At 33.7% G+C, this 24,812-nt stretch overlaps 3 protein-coding genes across 6 annotated transcripts in view; 1 reads left to right on the forward strand and 2 right to left on the reverse strand.

Annotated features, from left to right (window-relative positions):
* Positions 1-3,266, reverse strand: part of LOC137931267 (27 kDa hemolymph protein-like) — a 47,168-nt gene extending 43,902 nt beyond the window's left edge. The window contains exon 1 of the mRNA XM_068774695.1: positions 3,261-3,266. The gene's annotated coding sequence lies outside the window, so the exon portion shown is untranslated. The remainder of the gene's footprint in view (positions 1-3,260) is intronic.
* Positions 245-24,026, reverse strand: LOC137931269 (calcyphosin-like protein). 4 transcript variants are annotated; one of them, XM_068774696.1, is made up of 8 exons: positions 23,962-24,026; positions 7,882-7,953; positions 5,003-5,156; positions 4,302-4,392; positions 3,014-3,094; positions 2,029-2,153; positions 1,429-1,513; positions 245-520 (listed from the first exon to the last, which is right to left on the reverse strand). In XM_068774696.1, the coding sequence occupies exons 1-8, from the start codon at positions 24,005-24,007 to the stop codon at positions 419-421; spliced, it is 756 nt and encodes a 251-aa protein (XP_068630797.1). In that variant the 5' UTR covers positions 24,008-24,026; the 3' UTR covers positions 245-418. The 4 variants fall into 4 exon arrangements, with proteins under 4 accessions (XP_068630797.1, XP_068630798.1, XP_068630801.1 ...); XM_068774697.1 differs by lacking the exon at positions 23,962-24,026 and adding an exon at positions 16,917-16,953; XM_068774700.1 differs by lacking the exon at positions 23,962-24,026 and adding an exon at positions 13,555-13,614.
* Positions 17,434-19,519, forward strand: LOC137930949 (18S rRNA aminocarboxypropyltransferase). The gene is made up of 2 exons (XM_068774321.1): positions 17,434-18,279; positions 19,474-19,519. The coding sequence occupies exon 1, from the start codon at positions 17,500-17,502 to the stop codon at positions 18,256-18,258; it is 759 nt and encodes a 252-aa protein (XP_068630422.1). The 5' UTR covers positions 17,434-17,499; the 3' UTR covers positions 18,259-18,279; positions 19,474-19,519.
* Positions 24,027-24,812: the final 786 nt, after the last annotated feature.

Raw genomic sequence — 24,812 nt, forward strand, 5'->3', positions numbered from 1 at the left:
AAAAAGTATTGAAAAATAAAACCCATCCGCTGGGCATCTTCGTTCGTCTATGAAATCCTTGGCATAGACTTCTTGATGGCTCGTTGAACGACAGTGGACTTGTAAATGAAGCTCTGAAGAGAGAAAATGTATCGATACACGCTATTACTGGCTGACAATATTTTTCCACCATTAAAAAAATATATTTCACCTATAACCATGCTGGTCAATAACTCAAGGAAGAACTAAACAAAATAAAAAACAATTTAATAAATAATACTCTTTAATTTATATATTTATTGTGATATATTCCTTGAAGCAGACTATAACACTTCGCAGTAATAACATTTAATTCGAGAAGCAATTAGTGCAAGAAATGCTCACACCACTCCATTGATGCATGTGTGAGAGTTATAAAGAAGAAAGTTGTGTAAGCATATTACAATTTGTAAGACTGACGCATCATTAGATCGAAATAGCAATCATTGTCGATAGACACGCTGATGCCACTGTAATAGTTCATAAACTCTTCAAGTGTCACCTGGAAAGACACAAAAGTATTAATATTGTCAATCACATGTATAAGGTGAAATGGAGAGTGAAACATTCTGTGAATTCCTGTTTCTACCAGAAACAGAATCAAGACAGTTGCAGATGCAACTTGATGATAGATGCTACCTGCCATCCTACCTAGATCAAAGAAATCCTTGAAAACCTAGGTGAATCTTGAAAATCATGTTCTTCACACGAGCAATTGTACAACGCATATTCCGATATTAGAGAGAATAAATAATCATTATATATGCATAAGGAAATAAAACTAACAATCATCGCCATCATCATACCAGCATTTAGATGCCCACTGCTGGAATAGGCTTCCCACAATGATTGCTGTGACTGGTCGAGCCTACTTGCATCCAGTGACTTTCCCTGCTTGGAGCCAAAGTGTTCCAACGAATCCAACAGGAAATCTAAGGAGGAGGTCCATGTTGACTAGTGGGCATCTTACAATTGCAATGACTATCACAATTTTTTTTCTTTTTAGCTGATAAGGACTCTCGCTGCAAGGCATAGGTCTCCTCCAATTACCACCACGAAAATCAGCCATGCGCTGCCCGCATCCAGCGATTTCCCGCGTTCTCAACTAAGTCATTGGTCCATGTCGATCGACGGGAAGGGGGGATCCTACCCACACCGCCCCTACCACCTTGTGGTCGCCACTCAAAAACTTTTAGACGTTGTGTATCAAAAATCCATATTAAATAAATACATTTTTAACTAAGGTTCGTATTAAGAATTTTATACCCAAGTCGGGACAAAGTTAGTCGGCTCAGCTAGTCGCTTTCACAAAAACAGTTTCTTCTAGTGTGTTTCACTTTACTTTGGTAATTATGAAAATTCGTTTGACGATTATGGTATATTATAATATAATCATTGTGAAGTGCATACCTTCGCACCGGTGGTTCCTTCGCCATCAAAATTGGCCAAGAACCTGGTCATGACCACATCAGCAGTCTCCTCTCCACTCATATATCTGTAAACTCATTGTATTGAAAAAAATGTAATTAAAGTAGAAAAAGTACTCAACATTACTTTTTCCTTTCTTTATCAGGTAGACCTATTATTACAACTGAAAGCATAGGCTTCTCTTCAAAGATTTTCAATAGGACTTGTGAGAAATGGCCTGCGTCTAGCGTATTCAGAAGACCTTAACCAGAAAAAATGTGTCTTATTTATATAGTAATATTGACAAGCCTTGGGAATTGAGACAGCTCAAAGGATAGTTATTTAGGTGATGGTCAAAGCTATTATTATTCTCGTTGATGCACCAATATGCCTGAAAATCAAGCATACATTGAAAGAACTTTCAACAAAATTATCGCTATTTTATCTACTTATTCAAATTAAAAATATCTCTAACTCTTAAATGCTATAAAATTTATTTAACAACATACTGTTTTTTTAATTTTAGTTTTAAAATCGTACCAACAAAATTAAGTATTGCCTGTGCACTTGTACTGTAAGTGATAAGTTAGCTACTGCATTTACCTTGGATGAGCCTCCATAGAATAAACTCCGCGGATATCATCCACAGTAATTAGTCCATCTCCAGTTCTGTCGAGTTTCTTAAAAGCTTGCTCCACTATAGCGCGACGAGAGTCAGACATCGGGGGCTTAAAACAAAAGAAAAAATAATAAATCTGAATTTTTTTATTGTTTTAAATAATACATTTGTTTATTAGTATAAAGAGCTTCATTAGGTTTTGAATGGCAGAGAGATCTGACCTAGATCTTTTAACCCTAAGTTCAAGGGTTCTCTTTGAAGACTAGACTTATTACATCATATATTCGATTGGATTAGATTAGATTTTCTCTTAAATTCCTGTAAAGGTAACGATAATATACAGTGATAGATCTAGACATGTTAGGACTAAATGTATAGCTCATTTGTTAACAAAACCTTTAAAGGCTTTTACATCTATTTACAATTGTCCTTTATAAAGTGAAAACTCTGAAAGGTCACATTAATTTATTTTTCTAAAAGAGCTAATAACTTCTGGCGGTACAAAGTTTGCAGAAAGACAGTAACCAATAAGTTATTTTAATATGTAGTAATCAGAATTTTTAAAACACTTTTTAAACTATAGTATTATAAGGTAATTTATTATTTTGAAAACCATATGTTAATTGATAGCAAGTGAGCTTTACATTCACATGTTCTAATCTTTTACACCTAAAACCCAGTATATTATAGTGCAGCACTATATTTACTTTTATAGTAAAGCACTATAGTACAAATGTTACTCTTTGATTTTGTACATTATTAGATAAGACAAATTTTAGTTGAACAATTATTTCAATACATACTGAACATGTACAAATTAATGCAGCATAAACTTTTGTGTTTAACAAATTTATTTGGTTCGAAAACAAATTCAGAAAACGTTTGCGTTATATAAGCATACGAACTTTGTTTCATTTCAACAATAATAATTATAACAATGTGAGAAATTTAAAAAAACTGAATACTTACACGGATTTGCCTGATGAATTCGTCGAGATTGATTGAGCCGCTGTGGTCAATGTCAAATCTCTTGAACAACTCCTCGGCCTCCTAGAAATTCGATTGAAAATAATTTGCTATAAAATACATTATAAAATGAATATGTTCATATTTTTTTTAAAATATAAGGAAATGCAATGCATGAACATTTCTGGTTCATGGTTATATCGGACTTCCGACCAAAATTCCTGTTCCTCCATCATCACTATATGTCAGAACACCAAAAACTATTTAATCACATCTGCAGCCTGACAATCAACAATAACCCAAGCAGCCTTATTTAAGAGGGAGATAATTACTTTTCCCGTCAGTAAAGATGAAATAGAGAATAGCTAGAATGTATCACACTTTAATTCCCAGCCTTCCCATATCGCAGGCAATAGAACCTCTTAGAGTTGTCACCCAGATGCCAATGTTACCCAGAAAGCAAGTTTACTACTAATCAATTCAGTGTATGTACTCATTTATTTATATATTATTCACATAGGATCATTTAGTAACCACCTGTGTGCACCATGAGAAGATAACAAGAGCCTAATTTGATAGAAACTAGAATCAGATTGAACTTGCCTCAAATGACATTCTTCATCTTAAAGCGGGAAATATTTGTATTAAAATACTATATTAACTACAATACTTTCGCCCTCTACAGCGGAAAAACACTCATCTATTTTTGCTCCGCTGCACACCTGCTCACCTCTCACTTGGGCTTATCATACCAGTTCATAAAGGCCACCTGGGTTCCTGTTCCTGTTGCCCAAAGAAAATGACTAAGTTCTGGATACTGCCTCCCTCTCTCCATACTAGGAGGGCAGATATGTTAAATAATGTTCACAATTTCAGCCATTGATCATTTACTGCTGGACCATAAGCCTCTCCTCCAGATTCTCAATAGGTTCAGTAAGAAGTAGCTTCTTCTACTTTACCAGGGATGACTTACAGCACAAATGCTATGGAGAATGCTATGCTCTATATTTTTCTTCAATATAGAATTACAAATGAGATGATTTATTGAAGAATGAAAGTGGCCAACATAGCCCATTGGATTGACAATGGCTGAGGGCAACCCTTATAGCATCCAGAATAGTAGGCCACTGATGTCTTGAGGTCCTGGGGTAGAGACAATGGACCAGCAAGTAAAGTAAATGCTACATAATAAGCTATGACAACTTATCACAGTCCTGGTGAGAAGAAATGTAAAAATGTATCATTCTCAAGGTCTTCAAAAACTCCATTATGAATATATTTAATTGCATACATCATGAGTTATTTCAAGTCCAGTCTCCTTCAAGCCATTGATGAACTCTTCCTTGTTGAGCTTTCCATCATCATCCATTCGTCTGAACACTCTGGCAAGAAACGATAGATAAGATTATTATTTTTTCAAACATTACACTATTATTATTATTAACATACATATTTTGTTCTGACCAGGAACATGGCAGAGTGATCTATAATCTTTTAAAAACTAGCAATGGCTCAGTTCATCCATATGAATGCAGTTCTACAAAGAATTTGCAATGCAAATATTTGCGTTTATGACTTTCAGGTTTGATAAAATAAGTCTTTAGTCTAATTATTGATTGCTGTAGCTATTTCCCTACAGTGAAATTCACGCTTTAAGACATGTCTATACAAGATTTGGATGTGATATGGGCTCCTAAATGTAGTATATGAACATTTGGTACTTCCCAAAAAAACATTTTAACATGTCATCTACGGTCCTGTATAAATTTGGCTTCTGGCTACAGATACCAACCACATCATTAAAACCTACTTGTTTCTAAAAGTAACATTTTGTTATTAAATGTTTGCGATTTCATAATATCCTTCTTATGTCTGTAGTCTATTTAAAAATAATAAATCATGTATAATTGCAAGCATTTCATTTCAAAAAAGCTTACGAATTACTACTAATATTCAGCAAGTTGACTATGCTGTAAAAAAAAAATTAATTACCTTCCTAGGCCCAAAATACCAGTGGCGCCTCTAGATAAGCATAGCAGACGTAGCTTCTCCAGTGGATCCGTAGTGTGCGAAACAGCACGGGAACTCTTTTGTATCAGTTCCTCTTCCTCCCGCGAGGTAGCGGACTGAGGGCGGTGCCATGCAACTGACATTCAAGAAAATGTACTTTTATATCAATCATATATCCTTTTTGAAAAATAAAAATCTAAAGAAGTAATAATTCAATACGTAGCGGCCGGGCTTGAACTTCCATATTTTATCGCCAAATTCCTACGAGAGCCTACCGACCTTGAGTAACCGCTAAAGTGCAACACGATTCCGTATGAAACAATAATGTGGTTTACTTCAGACAAATCTTATTTAAATTGGGATAGAAAATCTTTTTACTACGTAGGGTTTCTACCCCTAAAAATATAACAACGAAACATGACACATTTATTATTGCTCTATTAATGGAATTTTTAAAGTTTACATTTGCTTTATACTTAATATTTTAATGTATCACCTGATCGTAAATTGAACCTAAAAATGTAACCTAAAAGTGTTTCTAGACGATTAGTAGAAATTTTAATTGTCAGATCATAGAATACTATTATTATTTCCACAACATCAAATTGGATTCATAGTTTGAAAAGATGTATAACAACGCAAAATACGCATCAGCGCCCAAGTAAAACGAGTCATTTCTTACTGCGCCATCTATCTATATATTCAATGCGTCCTTTCTAAGTCTTCTAAGTTTTCACTCCAAGTCTGTTTTAACATCTTAAAAATTTTATTACAACGTGTTAATAAATGCACATCTTGTTCATTTTCGTAATAATATTAAGGTGTACTAGTGTGTAAACATAAACTTATTATGAACAATCAATCTATCCTACTGCAGTCAATAAGTAAAAATTTATAACCGTATTTTAACTTTCAACGACAGTTGTAAATTTCCCCATTGTGTCTCAACGAACACGTCAATACGACATGAATAATTAAGTTGTATTAAAGGGATGAAATTTAGAAAAAAATGTTTTAAAACATTTTGTATTCACTTGGTTAATAACAATGTTAATAAGCCGATTCACAAATTTGTAGCAACCACAAATCTAATTAACAAAACCTAAAATAAAATACTTACTGTTTGATGATGTCTTTGGTTTACCGAGATACATGTCGCTCATGTTGCTATATTACATAGTATTGTACTTAACGTTATTACAAATTTAGGTATAGCACACGAACACGTCTTCAGCACGCGACGTATTATGTCCAACTGACGCAGTGAGGGATACTTTTTTAAAAAACAATTTTAACTACGGAGATCTTAATGCGTCTTGGAATTTTATGATTGTTTTGTATGTGAAAAAAAAAATGGAATAAAATCTAAATGATTAAATCTTTTTTCTGGCATTACTTTAAATATTTAACTTTTATTGGTTCAATTTTTTACTAATCATTTTTTAAATTATACAGATAAGTTAACGTTTTTTTCCAGGAGTTATTTTTTATAAATAAATACACAGTACAAAAGATTTGTATTGCATTGTTTAAGCAAAAATGATTGAAATGTATTATCATAACCAGCCCGACGCTGGACCAAATTCAGAATAGTTTGCACTTAGGGGTCTTTTTAAATGTCATTGATAAAAAATGAAGAGCCAAAAGAGTTTGTTTATTTTTCTTAATTCCAGATAGCGGCAGGGAATTCATTAATATTACTTTAAAATAATATTTAAAGAATTACCTGAATTATTTACCAATATTAATTAACTTTTATAACATTAGTATACCCTAGTGAAAAAAACACGCCATTACGCCGGCGCGCTATTGGATCTGCATACTGAAAACTGTTTTTAAGAGAACTTTGTCTCTTCTATCTACGTTTTCTACTTCGTCTTTTATCTTTTTTTTATTCGTCTCCTTTTATCTTCGTTTTCTTCTTCTATTTACTTCTATCTACGTTTAATAAATAAAAAAATATGATTGCGGAGAAAACTGCACTAGATTTTCATTTCTTTCATTTCTCGGCAAGTAAAAACGTGCTACAGCGCACGAGTTGCGTCGTAATATTTTTAGGCAGACGCGCGAGTTGGGTCGTAATATTTTAATTAAACTATTTATTGTCAGTAGACAGGGTGCGGCATTCGGGGTGAGGTGTGATATGTCAAATCGTCGTACTTTACACACGAATTATTATAAATCAAATTATTTTTTCACTGGACTCGAAATTAGATGAACCCCTTACTGTACTACCGTACAAAATTATGAGCGGATGATGTTTTTAATATGTACGCAGGCCCATATAATACCATAATTAGTTTTTACCTATTTTCCTTGTTTTTTACTGCTACATACTGATTTTATTAAATAAAGGAGTGTTTATTAATAAAGAAACGTGCTATTTTAGACAATGACAATAGACGTGCTTTTTCAGGAAAAACCTACCTCACGAAGCATAATCTGCGTGAGATCTACATGCAACTTATACGTTACAAAAATCTTTTTTTTTTATTATTATTGCGTGACTTTTTTATACGAGTCGTAATTAAGTATTATGCATTGGCATAATGTCTTCCAGCCAACTTCTCAATATTGATGTCTAAAGTAAAGATCTATGCACGGCTTGTAAAGAAGAGATCGACAAATAAGTTTCAACGGTTAAAACCTATTTTAAAATAAAATTCTGTCATGGCAATCGTAATAAATATATGCCTATAATTCTGAGAAAAATTTTGAAATTGTACCACTGTTTCATATAACATAATAGGGGATAAATAATTTATTTACAATTAATTTCTCCAAATTGTTGTTAATGTAATGAAGACTTTTAAATTTCGAATAATATAAAATTGAGAGCGAAAATAAAAATATATACTTACGACTAGCAGGATCCATGATATCTTTTGCGTCCAATTTATTCCCCTTCGACTTTGTATCGTAGTTGAAGCAGGCTGTCAACAAAGAAATCGGTAAATACTAACGATATTGTAAAAGTAAAGAAATACGATAACAGGCGATTGTGTATAAGTACAAAAATTTTAAGCGGGGACATTAATAGCACATTTTCTGTCAATGTATGATTAACTTATTCTAAAATAAATAGTTTAATAAATAACATTATGATAATATGGTAGTACAAAAAGTATTTTCAAAATTATAATTATCACATATTGAAATTAATTATTGTTCATTATCTGTTTATGCAGACAGTAGTGTCAGAAGTTATTGTTTTTTTTTTTATTTTAATAGTGTAAAGTGATCATATTTTAGGACAATTAAATAAAGGTATAAAAGATTTTTGCTGACAAATTCTCCTTTTTAAACCTTTTACACCTAAGCCAAACGTCGTACATAATCAATTTATTATACTAAACAAATGCGCAGTGACAGCATCGTGGGATTGATCTCATCTGAAAAGAACTGGCAAATATAAAGAATAAGAAACAAATAAAATTGAAAAAAGTTTGAAAAAAGATTATCTGTTCCGAATTTCTTGGTAGTTAGCATCTACAGCTTGACGCGATTTAAGTTGAAAGAGTGCAGACGGTGCTTAGCCTAAATTTTTTTATAGGGAATAAGCTCGAGAGTTTCCAAATAATTTATTATTTTATAGGGAATAAGCTCGAGATTTTCAATAAGCTTAGTAGGAAGCGACCTGTATCCAGCGTCTTCCGATGACTAACAGAGTCTTCTGTCTACCTTGTGGGTTAAAGAATCTTACGTTGCGTATGCCGTAGGTCCTTGGTCTCAAGAACCCACTTACTTCGTGGCTCGATCACTGCCACGTCATCTGCCGAGGCTATGTCGTTTATTTTCTATCATGCACAGCTCTGTCTTAATCTTTATTCGATCTTGTAAAGAAATCCCGAGCATACCGGTCTTCGTGGCTCTTCAGAGACCACATTTCAGTGCTGTAAGTCATTTCTGGTAGCCAGTTCTGTATAAGGGGCCGGGCAAGCCGGGTCACAGCCCGGGACGCCAAATTTTATGAGGCGGTAATATATTTTTTTTGCATAAATTTTTCCCTTTTTTATAATTTTTTTTTGCAGTAAATTTGTATATTTATGAAAGGGCGCCAATATTCGTTTAGCCCGGGGTGCCTAATATTGGCTGCTGTTTGCCTAACATTAGACCTAGAACTTGGATTTAAGGAACTGAGGGATATTGGACCAGAAGATGTTTCGTAGTTGTCTAAATGCTGCCCAGTCGATTTGGATAAAACAATCACATTTGATATTCCACTGGATTGAGAGGCCCCAATGCTCTTAGGTCGATTAGGGGTACGCTACGTGCTGGTACTGGGCGCTGGCCCTTGGCCCTTCAACTCGGGCTGTCATTAACACAATGAGGAGGAGGAGAGCAGAACCTCGCCTCGTTCGGGTGCTGTTACCAGAATTATATTTACAAGAACAAAATTTAAAATCAAGGTTTCAGTCGCTTTAAAGTATAATGTTATGTTATCCTCCCTTAAAATACTTATTTGCTCTTTAGATCTACACTGTTATCATTTACATCCGGGGGCAGCGCGCAGAAGGCACTTGTTTAGAGCTCGTGTACGTAACTAAGCTCAATGGCTCCCTCGAGGAACAAACGCCAAATTAATGAAAATTTTCCCGGTACCAGTACTACATGTTACAATATTTTAAAAGTTTCTTCGACTTTTCGTTAACCTTGACAACAATAGACAGTAAATCGATCGCCTTAATGACTAGCGATATTCAACGTCGTCGTAACGGTATCTTTCAGTATACGGGCAACGTTTACAAATAAAATTAACTTATTTGCCTTGTTTTATTAAAAATAGGTTTAACAAGTTATCCGAACTAGTTTGCGGTTGTGATATATTTCGATCCACGTCGTAAGGATCGAATGTATTCTACCACATTACTTTACCACATTACTGATCTTGTCATTTCTCTAGCAGTAGGTTTAATATAAATTCCTTCTACATACTGAGATTTTTTTGGTGAAGGTAACTGTTAAAATTTTTATAGTAATAAGGCTCGAGGACTTGACTTCATCAGCCATGGCTTTGGCAGTTTTTTATATATTTTGATTTGATGGTTGCCAAGTTCACAAGGCGGGGAGGTTCAGAGGGCCTGGATTAGAAAATGCCATGGAAGGCAGAACCTTGCCTCGGTAAGTTGTCATTGATATAACTAGAAGAAATGCAACCACCCCTTTTTTGAATCCCTTACCTAAAATGTGCGCAATATCCGTCGTTGTGCAAATCAGCCAGAGACAAACATGACCGCCTTCTTTCTAGACTATTGTTGTTTATCGAAATGCAAGAAGGATTCAGTCACGTGAAGAGGATCATGGATGAAATGCGTTAAAATTAATAAAACAAATTATTAACATTTTTAGATGATTGAAATTTAATATAAGATACTATAGTTAGGTAAAGTGGAAAAATTGAGTTTTTTTGGAGCCACTTGAATTTGAACTTTTATAGGTTCCTTTCGAGAGTCGGGTGGGACTTTTAAAAGCTTTAATACAATATGTACTAAATTTGCTGCTACTTTTTTTAGATGTAATGGAAAAGTAGAGTTACATGGGACATAACAGCATGAGAGAAGGAGAGAAATTGAACATGAAAACCTGTGTCCGATTTGCTCACGTACTTAGCTTATTGAGCAGTGAGACATAACAATAGTTTTGTACAACGTAGTACAAAATGATATGTTTGTCTACTACAGGCATACAGCCTTGACAATGATTTAACATCATCATCACATCGGCTGATTAATAACCACTGCATCCCCCAAAGAAAAACAGTGTTAATAGATTCTCTAAATAATAATAAAACAAGACAAAAACAATTCATTGTTTGTTAATTTAATTATAGACATGACTTTAAATTTTCGTTACAATAAAAGAAAGTATAGGAGAGAAAGGAAACAAAGGAAGGAAAGGAAACGATTATTAATATTATTGTTTTATGTAATATTCTTTATATATTATAATTGTTTCAACCAAAGCAAACGTTGGACTACTACAATTATAGGTATCTTTTTTGAAACCAATAATTTTCTCTACATTAATTGAACACGATGACAATCAGACAGAGCGTCCGCAGCAATTATCGTCACGCTGCGACTTTGTACATGAATATTTGAACAAAATCGATATATAATATGTATGAAGGCACCACTGCGGCGGGCTAGTCACGTACGAACGAATCTAATGAATCAGCCCAACCTACGTGAATACCCAATTGGGGCAACAGTAATCTACGTTTGTCTGAGCCGTTGCAAATGATCTGGAACTTTCATTACCTCATCACGTAAACAACGCAGCGACGTCTATATACACGGCAATTGGCTATAAGTGTAAAAGCTTTAAAGTTGTAAATGTATGGATATTTGTCAACAAAAAGGTTTAAAGCTGTCACACCTATTTCCAATCAACCTACACAGTAACCATTTTAAATTAAGGTACATGAATTTAATTTTTCTATTAGGTTGCGACAGACAATAAATTCTGACAGTAAAGTCTGTAGGTACAAATAATGAACAAAAATTAATCGTAATATATAGTAATACGAATTACGAAAACACTTTTTACGTATTATTTATTATGATTTTAGGTATGGTCGTATCTACCGTACATCCAATACTTGTAACCAATCACCTCATATATATACATAATTATAAATGATACTTTATAACACTCTTGAATCCTAAATATGATATTAGTAAACCTAAAATACAAAGGATAAATCTCTTCAATTTAACTCTGGTAGCGTGCTACAGACTGGTTTATCGATTTATCCGTCGTTTCAGCCCACAGACGCCCACTGTTAGTCATAGGTCTCACCTAGATATATATATTGAACTTGGCTGGCGGGTAGGCAGCGCAGTATGGTATTATACGTACGTACGTATGTACGCAGCAAATACCGCTGCCTATATCTGGAAACTTGTCTCCGAGCAATGGTAATCTTATATAATTACAGAGTGAATTATATAAGGTTGCATACCGGGAATCGGCCTCTAATGTACTATATATATTTAAATAGAAAGCTTCTATGCCTAACTTTTTGTAAAAATATGAATAATAAATGTTATTCGCCCAATCGTCCAAATGTATTTGAGTTTCTGACAATATTCACGTTGTGGCCACCTATCTTTCTCTCTTGATCACGAACAGAAGCCTATCATGCTTTAACGTGTCAAATAATAACTTAATTAACCCTTCGAAAGAAAGAAGAGAAAGAGGAAACTTTCTTTTATACAAAAAAGTGCCACATCCAAAAATAATAACAACGCGATAATATTTTTCTTTGCTAGATGCGGGCAGGGAAAAACCAGTCATTGGGGCGATATTTGAGGGAGGCCTATGACAAGCAGTGGACTTCTATCAGCTGTCATAAATGAATGAATGAATGAATTCATAAATTATTTAAACTACGAATTCAATCATTATCGAAAAACATTATTTATTTTTTTGGTACCTTTTATTTCGCCTGAGAATTGTACTCACGACTGCCAGCAAAAAGTTTATTAAAAAAAAAACCGAAAACCTATAGTCAAAGATAATGCAATATGCAAGTGAATATTTTCTAATAACAAAACGGCGGAATGATCAAGACATTTACTATATTGTAAATTGTATCCACTCCCTATATATTTATTACTATTTATTTGCACTTACATTTGTCACGCTTAGATAAAAGATAGCATGTCTTATTAACGACCTTTCTAATAATAAATCTTTTTTCTTTGTTTAGAAACAAAAGAAAATGATGTAGTGTTTCTCTTATATCTTTACCCAAAAAAAATTTATGAAGGTATAATTTTGTTAAAGATATGCAAATATAGCTTAACATTCATTTTAAAGTTGAGGCAACGTACTCCCTACAATAGCCATAAATTGTTTACTAATTCATGTACAACGCAGGGCATTAATAATAATAATAATAAAGCCCTTTACTCCGAAATTAGTATTTACAAAATAATCTATTGCTACACATTTTAAAACTAAATTTATTTTTAAAGTATGTCTCTAATTTCAGTGTGCCTGTTGGCATAGGCCTCCTCCAAAAACTTCCATTGACCGCACGCAAGCAGAGCATTAGTTCTATATTTATTAGAAGAGAGAAAGGTTTCCAAATGATTCGAATTGAATATTTAATTAAAAAAATCATTCCATTGTCAAGCTCAACAAATGGCAAACAGGCGTGGGAAATGTAACATGTGTAAACATGTTACTTTTCCCACGCCTTGGTGACGAAACTTTATTTGTATTATTTTAAACAGCATATAAATTTATTTTTAAAATACGACACGACTACGACTGCATGCGCGAAAGTAAATAGACATATTATTAGTCCTTTTCTTACTTAACATAAGGAATTTCTTTAAATCTTTTCTCTAGTTTTTTTTTCTTCATTTTGATATTTGAATCTTTATTTTTAAATCACCATATCGTTGATATATTTCTAGTACACATAACAGACTAATTATTTATTTAAAAACAAAATTAAAAAAAAGAAAATAGTGGCCTGTAATAGTTAAATATTACGAAATATTTTATTGAATTTTACTCACAGATTATGAGTGTGCTTCGTTGCGTTAAAAAACAACAGCGAGACGCGTGCCGTCTATCAATTTCTATTCACTAATACTGCATTACATACAACACGGTACGGTTGTAAAAATCGATCAACTAATACACTATAATTATCTTTAAATTATAAACGCTTTATTGTTAGTGGCAAATGATAGTTATATTGTTCACATGAGACTCGAATTCCGAATGAACCATAATATTCTTGAGAGAACAAGGCTTAGTAACCTCACTCGGTTTACATAGGACATATAACGTAAGGAAATCACGTGATGGGATGTAATTATTCTACTAAATATATTTAGCGGAAAAACCTTTTTCTATTTATTTATTTTTTATTTACTTTATTGGAGATAAACAGTAACAAAAGGCAGTAAGAAAGTACAAACTTAGAAGCTTAGAAATATAAAATTAGTTACAATTGTTACCTTATAACTATCTCACTGAGAACATATAATGATTTATAGTCAAACAAATAAAAACATCACTAAACAGGGATCAAAGACTATGGCTATATGACTATATACATTATTTCAAAATATATTTTAAATTGTATATTTTTATATTTTAAATTGTATTGTATGTACTCAATAATTTCAAACGAATTTATTTTTTTGAAGGATACGAGAGAGCACGAGAATATATCAATATCACTAACATTTGAATTGTGGAGGTTACACATTCTGCATAAGGGTACACGTTTACCGATATTTGTCCTAGCCGTTGATAAAAAAAGAGAGATCTAGAACGCGTTCTTGCTGCAGGAATTCGAAAGTTTACCTCGGACAACAGTTCCGAACAGTTAACATTGCCACCACAAATATTTTTTAGTGTAGTGGCGTCCATTAGAGAACGTCGATCCTTCAATGATAACATTCGGTATCTGTTTAAAAACATTTTATAAGAATCCCGGTGGCAATGCATTCGGTAGTTCAGAATACGAAGGAATTTTTTTTGTACTCTTTCAATTTTATTTTCGTAGACTGCATACAGTGGATTCCAAACGGGGGATAGATACTCTAAGTGAGATCTTACTATAGATTGACAAAGATAGATGAAAGTGTCTCTGCGCTTAAAGGATTTTGTTATACGTGTAACAAAACCCAGCATACGGTAAGATTTATTAATAGCTTCGTCAATGTGTCTGTCGAGAGTGAGTTTTGAATCCAGATACAGCCCCAAATCCCGTATGGTGTTATCAGAAGCGAGATAGTTACCACCTATGTGAAAATTAGCCGGTATTACATTAACCTTTCTGGTATAAGTTATGTGTTTACATTTATTATAAGCTAGGAATAATTTATTAGTTTTACAGTATGCGTCCTGTCTGTCTAAATCATCCTGTATTAAATTTAAGTCATTCAAACAGATGATATCGGTGTATAGATTCAGGTCATCCGCATATAATAGAAATTTGCAATTGATAAAACATGTCGATATGTCATTAATAAATAAGATGAATAGTAAGGGACCAATTATTGATCCTTGAGGAACGCCAGATGTAATTGGAACAAGGGAGGACATATACCCATTAAACACGACGGATTAAGTACGATTTTCTAAATAAGAGGCAAACCAAAAGTAAAATCGTAAAAGATTGCCTTTAATTCCATTGTAAGGAATTTTTCTTAGGAGCAGTAAGTGATCAACTTTATCGAAGGCCTTTTTGAAGTCGGTATAAATAGCTTCTATTTGTGCTTGTTTATCTAATTTTCTTAATAGCAAATTGATGAAAACGAGGAGATTTATATTATATTAAATTTTATTTATGTTTATATATATGTGTTTGCGTGTGCATGTGCGTGGGCGTGTGCGAGTGCGAGTGCGAGTGCGAGTGCGAGTGCGAGTGCGAGTGCGTGTGCGAGTGCGAGTGCGAGTGCGAGTGCGTGTACGTGTGCGAGTCCGCATGCGCGAGTGCGTGCGTGTGTGTGTGTGTGTCTGTGTGTAATCCGATAATGTGGAAAATTTGGTCGCGTTGTGAGTGACAATATATGCTACAACTCTGAGTCAGACATTTTATGGAGTGTTCTCTAAGCGACCTAAGACCTTGACGGCTTTCTAATTCTGTCTTTTAACGTATGTAGTTGCTCGAGTTAAGTTTCTGGAGGAGCCAGCCAAGCTTAATTACTGTAAAGAAGCTCATAAACATCTTAGCGATCTGCCACTACCCTAAATCCATTTCTTAAATTATTTTAAATATAGCAATAAAGACTTTACAAATGGATTCCACAGATTCCACTAAGTGTAATATGGTTCTTATCTTATCATAGCTCATACATTATTTATTACCCTTTTCTTTACATATCAAACAATTACTTTTAAACATGACCTAAGTTTATAGTTTTTGGTCCTTCGCTACGATAAGGAAATATGCTCAATAATTAAAAGTTTGTAAATCTCACAATCTGATTTCGTAATTCTTCTTTTCCTGTTCAGCGTTCTTTTTTAAAGTAAACTTCACGGATTTTTTCCAAAGTAAAATTAGTAAAAATAGTATGTATAAATGGCAATACTCTGCGGAATTAGTTTCCAAGCTGTTATACTTAAAAAAATTTGACACCTATTTGTTGAAGAATCGACGTAATTTCTCTCTAATTGAATATTATACAGATTATGTATATACATATGTGATCGGTATATGTATATCTAATTTTCATATTTAGGTACATATATGTTTATCATGTAGGAACTCTGTAGTTTAAGCTGGCGTCAACAGATGGCGCTAGTAGTTTCTCCGCAGATAGGTATAAAAAAGCGGCATCGCGCGGCAGAATCCATATAATAGCTCATGGACCTCCTGTTTTGGCACGATCGATATAGATGAAGTTACACAGAGCATAAATCAGCTAGCATAACTTCAATCACATAAGTGCAGAATCGACATTAACAAAGTAAATGCGACAACGACTCGACATATATTTTTCAAGCATGAATAGCATATATTATAGTTAAATACAAGTATACTATAATTTACTACAACTTTTATACATTAACAAATTATTTATGTATTATCTTAGGTTGACTGGTAGAGAATGCCTATAAGGCAAAATTCGCCATTAAAATGTCTAAAAAGAATAAATAAATAAATAAGTAAAACGGGCTACTTGTACGCTGATGTGTTACACGGTGGCAGATTGTCGTAATTTACTGCAATAATGAACATGAATATAACTTAGATATTTATAATATTCCCTAGATGTGAAAGAATAAAAAAAAATCAATAATAATTATTAATGACTGGGGTTTAGTTTTGGCGTCTGAAGAGTCTGATCCTTCAAAGCGGTTTTGTCGTCTTACACTCCATGTTTCGAAGTTTTCCTTGACAATATGTTAAAAACCTTACCTGCCATAGAGGCACTGCTCATCCTTCCGCGTGAGAAATCAATCTTGAATAATTTCTAGAAAACGTTTTTTGTAGAAGACAAAGTGATGTTTAAAAATATTTAAAGCACTTCGATTTCTCAACCTAATGTCAATTTCTTTTGTTTAATTTATCTCATAACATGCATTAAAAGAGGTCTGTAGTAAAAAGATTTTATTTTTTAAAATATGGATTTTCATGATCGATAAGCGAAAGTGATGTTTTAACACAAGAATTTCTATGTTTTGTTTTGTTTATTTATTATAAACTTTCATTTATGGAGATAGTATGTATGTTCGATCAAAACGAAATAATTACTTTTATTTGCCTTATAAATCTGTAATACTTATTTATCGTTATCTTGCACAAGCGTTAATAATATTATTATGAATAAATACGATTTATATTTCAAAATTTAAAATGGCTGTATGTAAAACCCTTTTCCCTAAAAGATTAAAAATGTTTATACGTCAATGTGTCAGTTGAACGTCATTGTCACACGTATTATTTGATTTTGTAAACAAATGTGTTTAGATCACAGTATAACAAAAATATTATATTAAAGATGGCACCAGGGAAAAAAGGAGGCGTTCGTGGCAAGCGTTCCAATAACCACATTCAACGCAATTACGCCGAAAGATTTAAGGAACTTAGTTTGCAGTCATCAGAAGGTAGCGAATCTGATAGTTCCAACAATTCCGAATGTTCCGATAGTTCTGGAGAAGGTACCGAAGCTATTTTTCCTATTAGTATGTGGGACTTAAATCACTGTGATCCAAAGAAGTGTTCCGGAAGGAAGTTGCTAAGACATAACCTAATAAAAAATTTAAAATTAGGACAAAAGTTTCAAGGTCTTGTGTTGTCGCCAGTAGGCAGTCAGTGTGTAAGCCCTAACGATAAAGAGATTATTGAAAAATACGGTCTTGCTGTGATAGATTGTTCTTGGGCAAAAATTGATGAAACACCATTCGGGCGCATGAAATCACCACATCCTAGACTTCTTCCTTTTTTAGTTGCAGCGAATCCAATTAATTATGGAAAACCATATCAGTTGAGCTGTGTAGAAGCTTTAGCAGCAGCTATGTTCATTACTGGCCATAAGCAGGAAGCAAAATATTATTTATCTAAATTTTCATGGGGACATTCATTTTTAGAATTAAACATGGATGTGTTAAATATTTATAGTGCTTGCTCAGATAGCAAAAGTGTTATAGAAGCACAAAACAAATTTTTGGCAACAGCAGGCAAACAAGAAGATGATTCTAGACCTACCTGGCCACCAAGTGATTCCGACACCAGTGATACGGAATCACAAGATGTATAAAATTTACTATCATTGTATAAGGTATAAAAATATTAGTGTAATTTTTTTAAAATAAATGTTTTGAAACAATAAGAAAATTTTATTTCATCCAAAAATCTTTTGTTCATACATGTGAAATTTATGAAGGTAATGCCAATGTTGGAACAATATAAATGTAAATCACTTCTGGACAATCTTTTGTAAATTTATGGATGAGGCGAATGTCCAGCTATGGATATCCCATGGCTGAAATGATGATGATGAATGACAATGAGTTTTAAAAGAAAATAAGATAAAGTAAATTCAGAATGTCAGTATGTGTAAAAATTATTAGCTGCATTATTTGATTTGATTCTTGAGGGATTTGCTACTTGATTACTACCACTTTACAAGAAAAAATATCCACATTATAATTTTTCTTTACACTATAATAATAAAATAAACATTTATGATCATCATTATTATCATATTAGCTTATAGAACGCAAGGCGTTGGTCTCTAATAGAAAATTTTAATAAATGTAACATATTCCAAACAGGCTACTATGTTCGGGCTGATAAGAAATAGGTTTAAACGGTTCAAGGCTTTTCATTGACAATAGAACTACACTTACCCAGTACTGGCATTGCTCTCTAGTTTTGAAACAATGAAACTAATAGTTGATTTGTTCCTAAGATTTCTTGATAGATGGCGTTATTTTCAATATTTGAACAAGCGAAATTACCCCTGAAAAAGAATGAATAGGGTTGATATGTGTTTAATTATTTTTGTTGAATTATTCGTGTTTTAAAGCTTTTCATGAAATTAAAGTAAAGGTAAACAACGAGTCTTGTGTAACTGAAACATTGTTCTCTTTTTATCTCTTGCGGTGGTTGAATTTGTAGGAGCCAGATTAAATTGAAAGTTTTTATTATCTGTAAATGTCATCCAAATATTTTTGACAAATGTGTTATTAAATTTTGTTCAAAATTATTTGTGAATAAATTAGAATATTAATACATTTAAAATTTTCTGCAATAACGTTATATGAATAAATGGTAAAGATGATTTCAATGGAGTCATGTTTCAAGAAAAAAACTGTATTAACAATAATAAATAGTGGGTATATAAATGAATAAACGTTTATTTAACGTATATTATTTAATAATCACATTCTTAACACAACTTCAATTTGTTTTGCTCACTTTTATCCTTTTTCAAACATGATATTCGAAAATAATATTGTTTTTTTTACAGGTTTATAAACTCGTAGAACCTAACCCGAGGGATCAAATTTAAAAATATTATAAGAGGATCTTTGATTTATTGGTAATGGTTGCGCAAAAAACAAGACGTGATGAAACCACCCAGTGAAATTTTTTTTTGTGACAAAAGAAGCAAGTCTTTTTGCTTAGATAGTAAATTAAGTTTTAAGAAACATTTTGCTCAAAATTTGGGAATTTACAATCAACACAATATCTGCGTTTTTCCGGTCAAAGAGACAAAATTGATCCACAAACTATTGAAGTCGAGAGCTAACTATGATGATCTGAGGTGTCGAGTTATTTCCGAAAGTTTAATTAGTCTCAACGACAGAGGTAAAATGAAATGTAAAAAGAATCTTCAACCCATTGAAGCTCAAAGAGTTAAAGCAATAATCCAGTTAATTACGGCAGTAGATAAAGGTGCTGATCTAGGCACTGATAATACGCGAAGGTCACGATGTAGTTCCGTGAAGTCCAAATTCCGAATATTTTCACGTTCACAAGACAAGCTCACGCAGTGTTGTGTTTGTCCAGAAGATCAAAGGCAAGATTCCTCCGTTGATGTGCACGCTGAAAAACCTCGTAGAAAGACAAACATATTTCTGAAACGTGTTGTAAAAAAATCAAATAATCGTACTACCTGCGTCCAAGTACAAGCAATAGAAAGTATTGACGATGACAGTTCATCACCAACGACTAAAGAACCCTGTGATAGTAAAGAGCTGTTAAAAAGTTTTAAAAACAGCTTGCCGAAGGAATGTCGTAAAGCTGTACAAGGCTATCCAAAAGTAGACAGTCCAAATGTTGATCATAAAAAACAAGTCAAAATAAAAACCTGCATGCCCTGTATCGCTGAATGCTGTTTCAAAAAAAAATCGAAGGGTTATGTAAATCCAATAGCGTCTAATAAAAGTAGCAGAAGTGTTGCTTGTCAGGGTAAAACTGTCGGGCTTCGTAAGAAAGCGGCTCAAGTAAAAGTTAGCATAGTTAAAAAAGGTACTTCTACTGATCCACCTCGGGCTGTAGTCTGTAGTGCCAAAATAAAAGATAAGAAAAAGAGTGAACCAAAGAAACCAGAAAAATCTCGTGATAACAGCCGCTCTTCTAGTGTTTATAAAAAGAATGTGAAAGAAAAAAAAAGTCCAAAACAAAAAGTTCCTCAAGTAACACCCGATACGTGTACTTGTAATAAAAATACACAAACGAAAAGTAAGAAAAAATCGAAGAGTAAAAATGAAGATGAAAGCTTCATTAAATTAGAAAAAAAGAAAAAGGAAAGTGTTACTAGTAGCAAAAAGGAGAAAAAGAAACAACGGAACAAGAAGACAATGAAAAAGCCCAGTAAAGTATCCTGCTCAAAGAATGAAACACAAAATAAAAAAACTAAGTGCTTACCTTGTAATAAATGTTCGCATTCGGTAAATTGTTGCGAAATCGTTAATCGAAGTAACAGGAAAGTTAATACACGTAGGTTTAAACTGCGATCGAAATCCTGTGGTACTTTAGTAAAAAATCTGAATCAACCAAAACAGACTACTTCCGATGGCAAAATAAAATCAAAGTTACCTGATAAAGAAAAACCAGTGAAAAAGCCGAAAGCAGAAAAAAAAACAAAATCAGGTAAAAAATCGAACGAGGAACCTCCGAAGAAATGTCAACTTATTCGTTTGGGTTCCAATTTTAGTTTTCAAATAGAATTTTATAAAGATAGATCGAAGGTTAATCCGGAAAAAAGCGAAAAGCAAGAAAAACAGAAATATGAAAATGAAAAGGTAGACAAACGTGAAAAGAAGAAGAGGCTAAAAAATAAATATTCAACTACAAAAGTAGCTAAACCGGCTAAAACTGTTACCAAAAGCACAAAAACGAAGCGAACTTGCTGTTCAATGTGTTATTTCGCGAAAGTGTATCGACGCAAATCTAATTTCAAACTCGAACGTGTAATTTCTTCTTCAAGGAGTGCTGTAAAATTTCCTGCACGACATGAAGATAACAGACACGATGTAGAATTAGATGATTTCAAAAAGAGCTTGACTACATTTGAAAGCTATTCAAGTAGTCTAAAAACTTTTTCCATAGAAAATATTGTTAGTGATTACCATATAGAAAATCGTTGTTTATCTAAATACATATATACACGGCATGGAATTAATGATCGGCTAGCAAAAGATTTTTTTATTAACTCTAACAACATGAGATTTCACCCTGTGTGTCTAACCAAGAAGATATTAATGGACTGCATCACTCCTTTCGACTTGCAAAGGAAACGTTCTTTACTTTTAATACTTCGTCTTCCAATTTTTCAAACAATATTTTGTTTTAGTGCGAACATAATCAATGTTTCAATGTTAGCGCTTTATCGAGTATTTTTTCTGGTAAATCTTTCTATATTGTTTCATAATTTTAAAACCGTTATTCTTTTTATGAAACAATTTTATTTATGTTTCATATGTATTTTAGTTGATACTTTACTTTGAATGAAACTATTTTTTACGAAACTGATCAAGCCACATGTCTGCTTCATTGTTAACTATATAATATTTTACACATTTTTACAAATCTTGTATCAAGTCGTTTTTAACTTTTGTTATTAAGATGTTTTTGTATCACGTGTGAATTATGTTTATATTTTCACTCATCTAAAAAATTATAATGTGTTTGTAAAAGATTACGTAAAGTGAGAACGAAAAATATTGTTTACTATTTAAATATCTTATAAACATTCTAAACTTATCTTTTTTTTTTGAGTTGTTTCCTCATGACCGAGGGTCAGTGTGATTTAGTGTGCAAATATAATTGTGCTTACTGTCGTGTTAGTAATGTCGAAATGAATAGGCCAGGATCACGTAGTCTTTGGTCTGAGTTCTTAATAGCATTGAACGTTACCTTAACTAACTAGTCTCAGCGCAATTTCAATCCATATTTAATTGAATATATTTTAATTTTTTTAATCAGCTTTAATTTCACTAATTTTATCATATTACTTATTGTAGCCAAGAATTAACCCAGCTATAGTAACTGATTGTTAAGCTGTTTTATGAATAAATAAATAAACTATTTAATACGCACGTGCCACCCTGACAAGTAAAATTAATAATTGCCAAACACAGACTCTGTGTTTGGCACTAAGCGGTGTAGCATAACTCCTCAAGATGCCCCGTAGAGGGGTGAAACACGTGTTGAGTGATTTAACGGTGTTAGTTGTGTAATTCGTATTGTTTGCCACATGCGCATTTATCAGCGGGCTGGCGGGCGGTGCACTATGTTGCACGACTATCACTATATGTGCGGAAGGAGCTAAATATTGGTCCTTTTCTAAATTAATGATTGTTTCGAATCCCCATACAAGTTTATGATATATAACACTTTTATGGCATAGAGGTGCTAGATTCGCCAATTTGAATAAAAAATGCTGCACCAGTTTACGACCTAGACTTCCTCTAAAGATCTCTACGATGATCGGTCTTGCGATGCTCGCATCCAGCGATCTTCCATGTGTGACCTTTTGTCGTCGACCCACCTAGTGCCACTTGCCACACAAGAACCTGTACAGCCTCAACGGCCGTAGGTAACACGCCTGATGTGCCGTACCCAGTACCAATTCCCAAGAGTAAAAGCTTACGACGTACGTCGGTGATTTTAGTTCTGTTGCGGATTTCCTCATTTATGTTTCGTAACTCTTCAAGTTTAGTAGGCTTTATTTTAAAACTCGTTCATTTCATTCTTAGAGACGAAACACCGTTCACGATTCTCGCATTGGGAAAATCACATTTTATTAGGCTAATAGTTTTACCTCATTATAGCGCTATAAACAAACACAAATAACCACTTAGGTATATATAAAAGATATATTATTTGGCACAAATAATCGTCACAAATTAAAACACGTATAGTGCATTCAATCGACTTCCAAAACAAGGGTTTTTATAATATTAATTTAATTTAGTTTCTTATCAGCTTTAATATTTACTTACTAATGAAAATCTATGTTCGTGGACATAAAAAGAGTTTTACAAGTTAGTGATGCTTTTTTGTAATCATAAATATAGGGCGACTCTTTGTAGATATAAAATCTTTCTTAAAGGTCCATATGTGTAGTTTATTTATCGGCAAAAAGCATTAAATCTTTTACACCTATTTTATATGTGTTATATTATTTTTTTATTCGAATGCGACAGGCCAGTTACTGTAACTATTGGGAACAGATAGTAAACAATTATTAATTCTAATATGTAATCCGAATTTTTAAAACGCTTCTGAAAGCATTGATTTTTGGACACGTTCTATACATTAATTAAACACAAATGAAGTATATACATTTACACCTTATATATACATTCACACCATTGGAGCTCTGACAGCTATATCAAACACTCTGTATATGATATAATCAAACATGACATATATTGTAATTGTAAATATGATTTTCAAAGGAGATATGTTTCATTTTCGTCTGTTAAATAAATATTATGAAACTCACGATCGCTGGGCGCAGCTGTGATGCCCACGATTATAGCGAATGCCATCACCACAACACTTAGAGAGGCCATTGTCACTGACGTCAATTTACATAAATTGCTTTATATATAGATGACCGTAACGGCCCACGGGCCATCATTAGTTCAGTTCGAATCGGCCTTGGCAATTGGATAATCGTATGAAACACAATGGATTCAGCGGCATTGTATATATAACCTGGTGAACAATTTATACAGCGTCCTGTTCCTTCCATTGTTTTCTGTTAAAAAAATTATTGTGTATTTACTGTGAAGTGATGACAAATCACCACGTTATTTTTAATTAGTTGTTGTTGTTTTTAATTAGTTAGTTGAATAAAGGGTCCGCCCAGGATTCCGCCTTGCACACGTTTGCGGTCTGCCCGGCGTGGCAGTCGGAGCGGGGGATTCTGGCGGACGAGATCGGAAAGGACCTTTCCTTGCCAGCAGTCGTATCGGCGATGCTGAGGGGGTCATCGGCGTGGAGGGCCGTGGCCTCTTTTTGTGAGTCCGTCATGGTTCAGAAGGAGGCAGCCGAACGGGATCGGCAGAGGACAGAACCCGCACGGAGACGATGCCTTCAGCGCAGAGACGTGCCTCGCGACGGCCCTCCGATGAATGGTGCTCCCCTACCATAAACGGGGCCTTCGGAGTCGCGGGAGTTTAGGGTGGGGGCCCTAAACTCCCACTAGCTTCGGCGAGTCTGAGGCGGACGATGGTTCGACGTGGTCTCGACCATCGTGATAGCACCACGAGGGTTTCGGGGGTAGCGTATCCACGCATACCCCGGGACGGGCTATCGAAAAATAGCATGGCGCGAGGGAAGACCGCATGG

The sequence above is a fragment of the Battus philenor genome, unplaced genomic scaffold (genome assembly GCF_028537555.1).
Source record: "Battus philenor isolate CCGP_79_NKW_IND1 unplaced genomic scaffold, ilBatPhil1.0.hap1 SCAF_7, whole genome shotgun sequence".
In the NCBI taxonomy this organism is placed as follows: Eukaryota; Metazoa; Arthropoda; class Insecta; order Lepidoptera; family Papilionidae; genus Battus; species Battus philenor.

Coding starts and splice junctions, on each gene's coding strand:
- LOC137931269 (XM_068774696.1), bottom strand. CDS start 24,007: ATGGCATTCGCTATAATCGTGGGCATCACAGCTGCGCCCAGCGATC. Junction 7,954..23,961: donor CACAGCTGCGCCCAGCGATC/GTGAGTTTCATA, acceptor CTTTGTTGACAG/CCTGCTTCAACTACGATACA. Junction 3,095..4,301: donor GACTTGAAATAACTCATGAT/GTATGCAATTAA, acceptor TCGAATTTCTAG/GAGGCCGAGGAGTTGTTCAA.
- LOC137930949 (XM_068774321.1), top strand. CDS start 17,500: ATGGCACCAGGGAAAAAAGGAGGCGTTCGTGGCAAGCGTTCCAATAAC.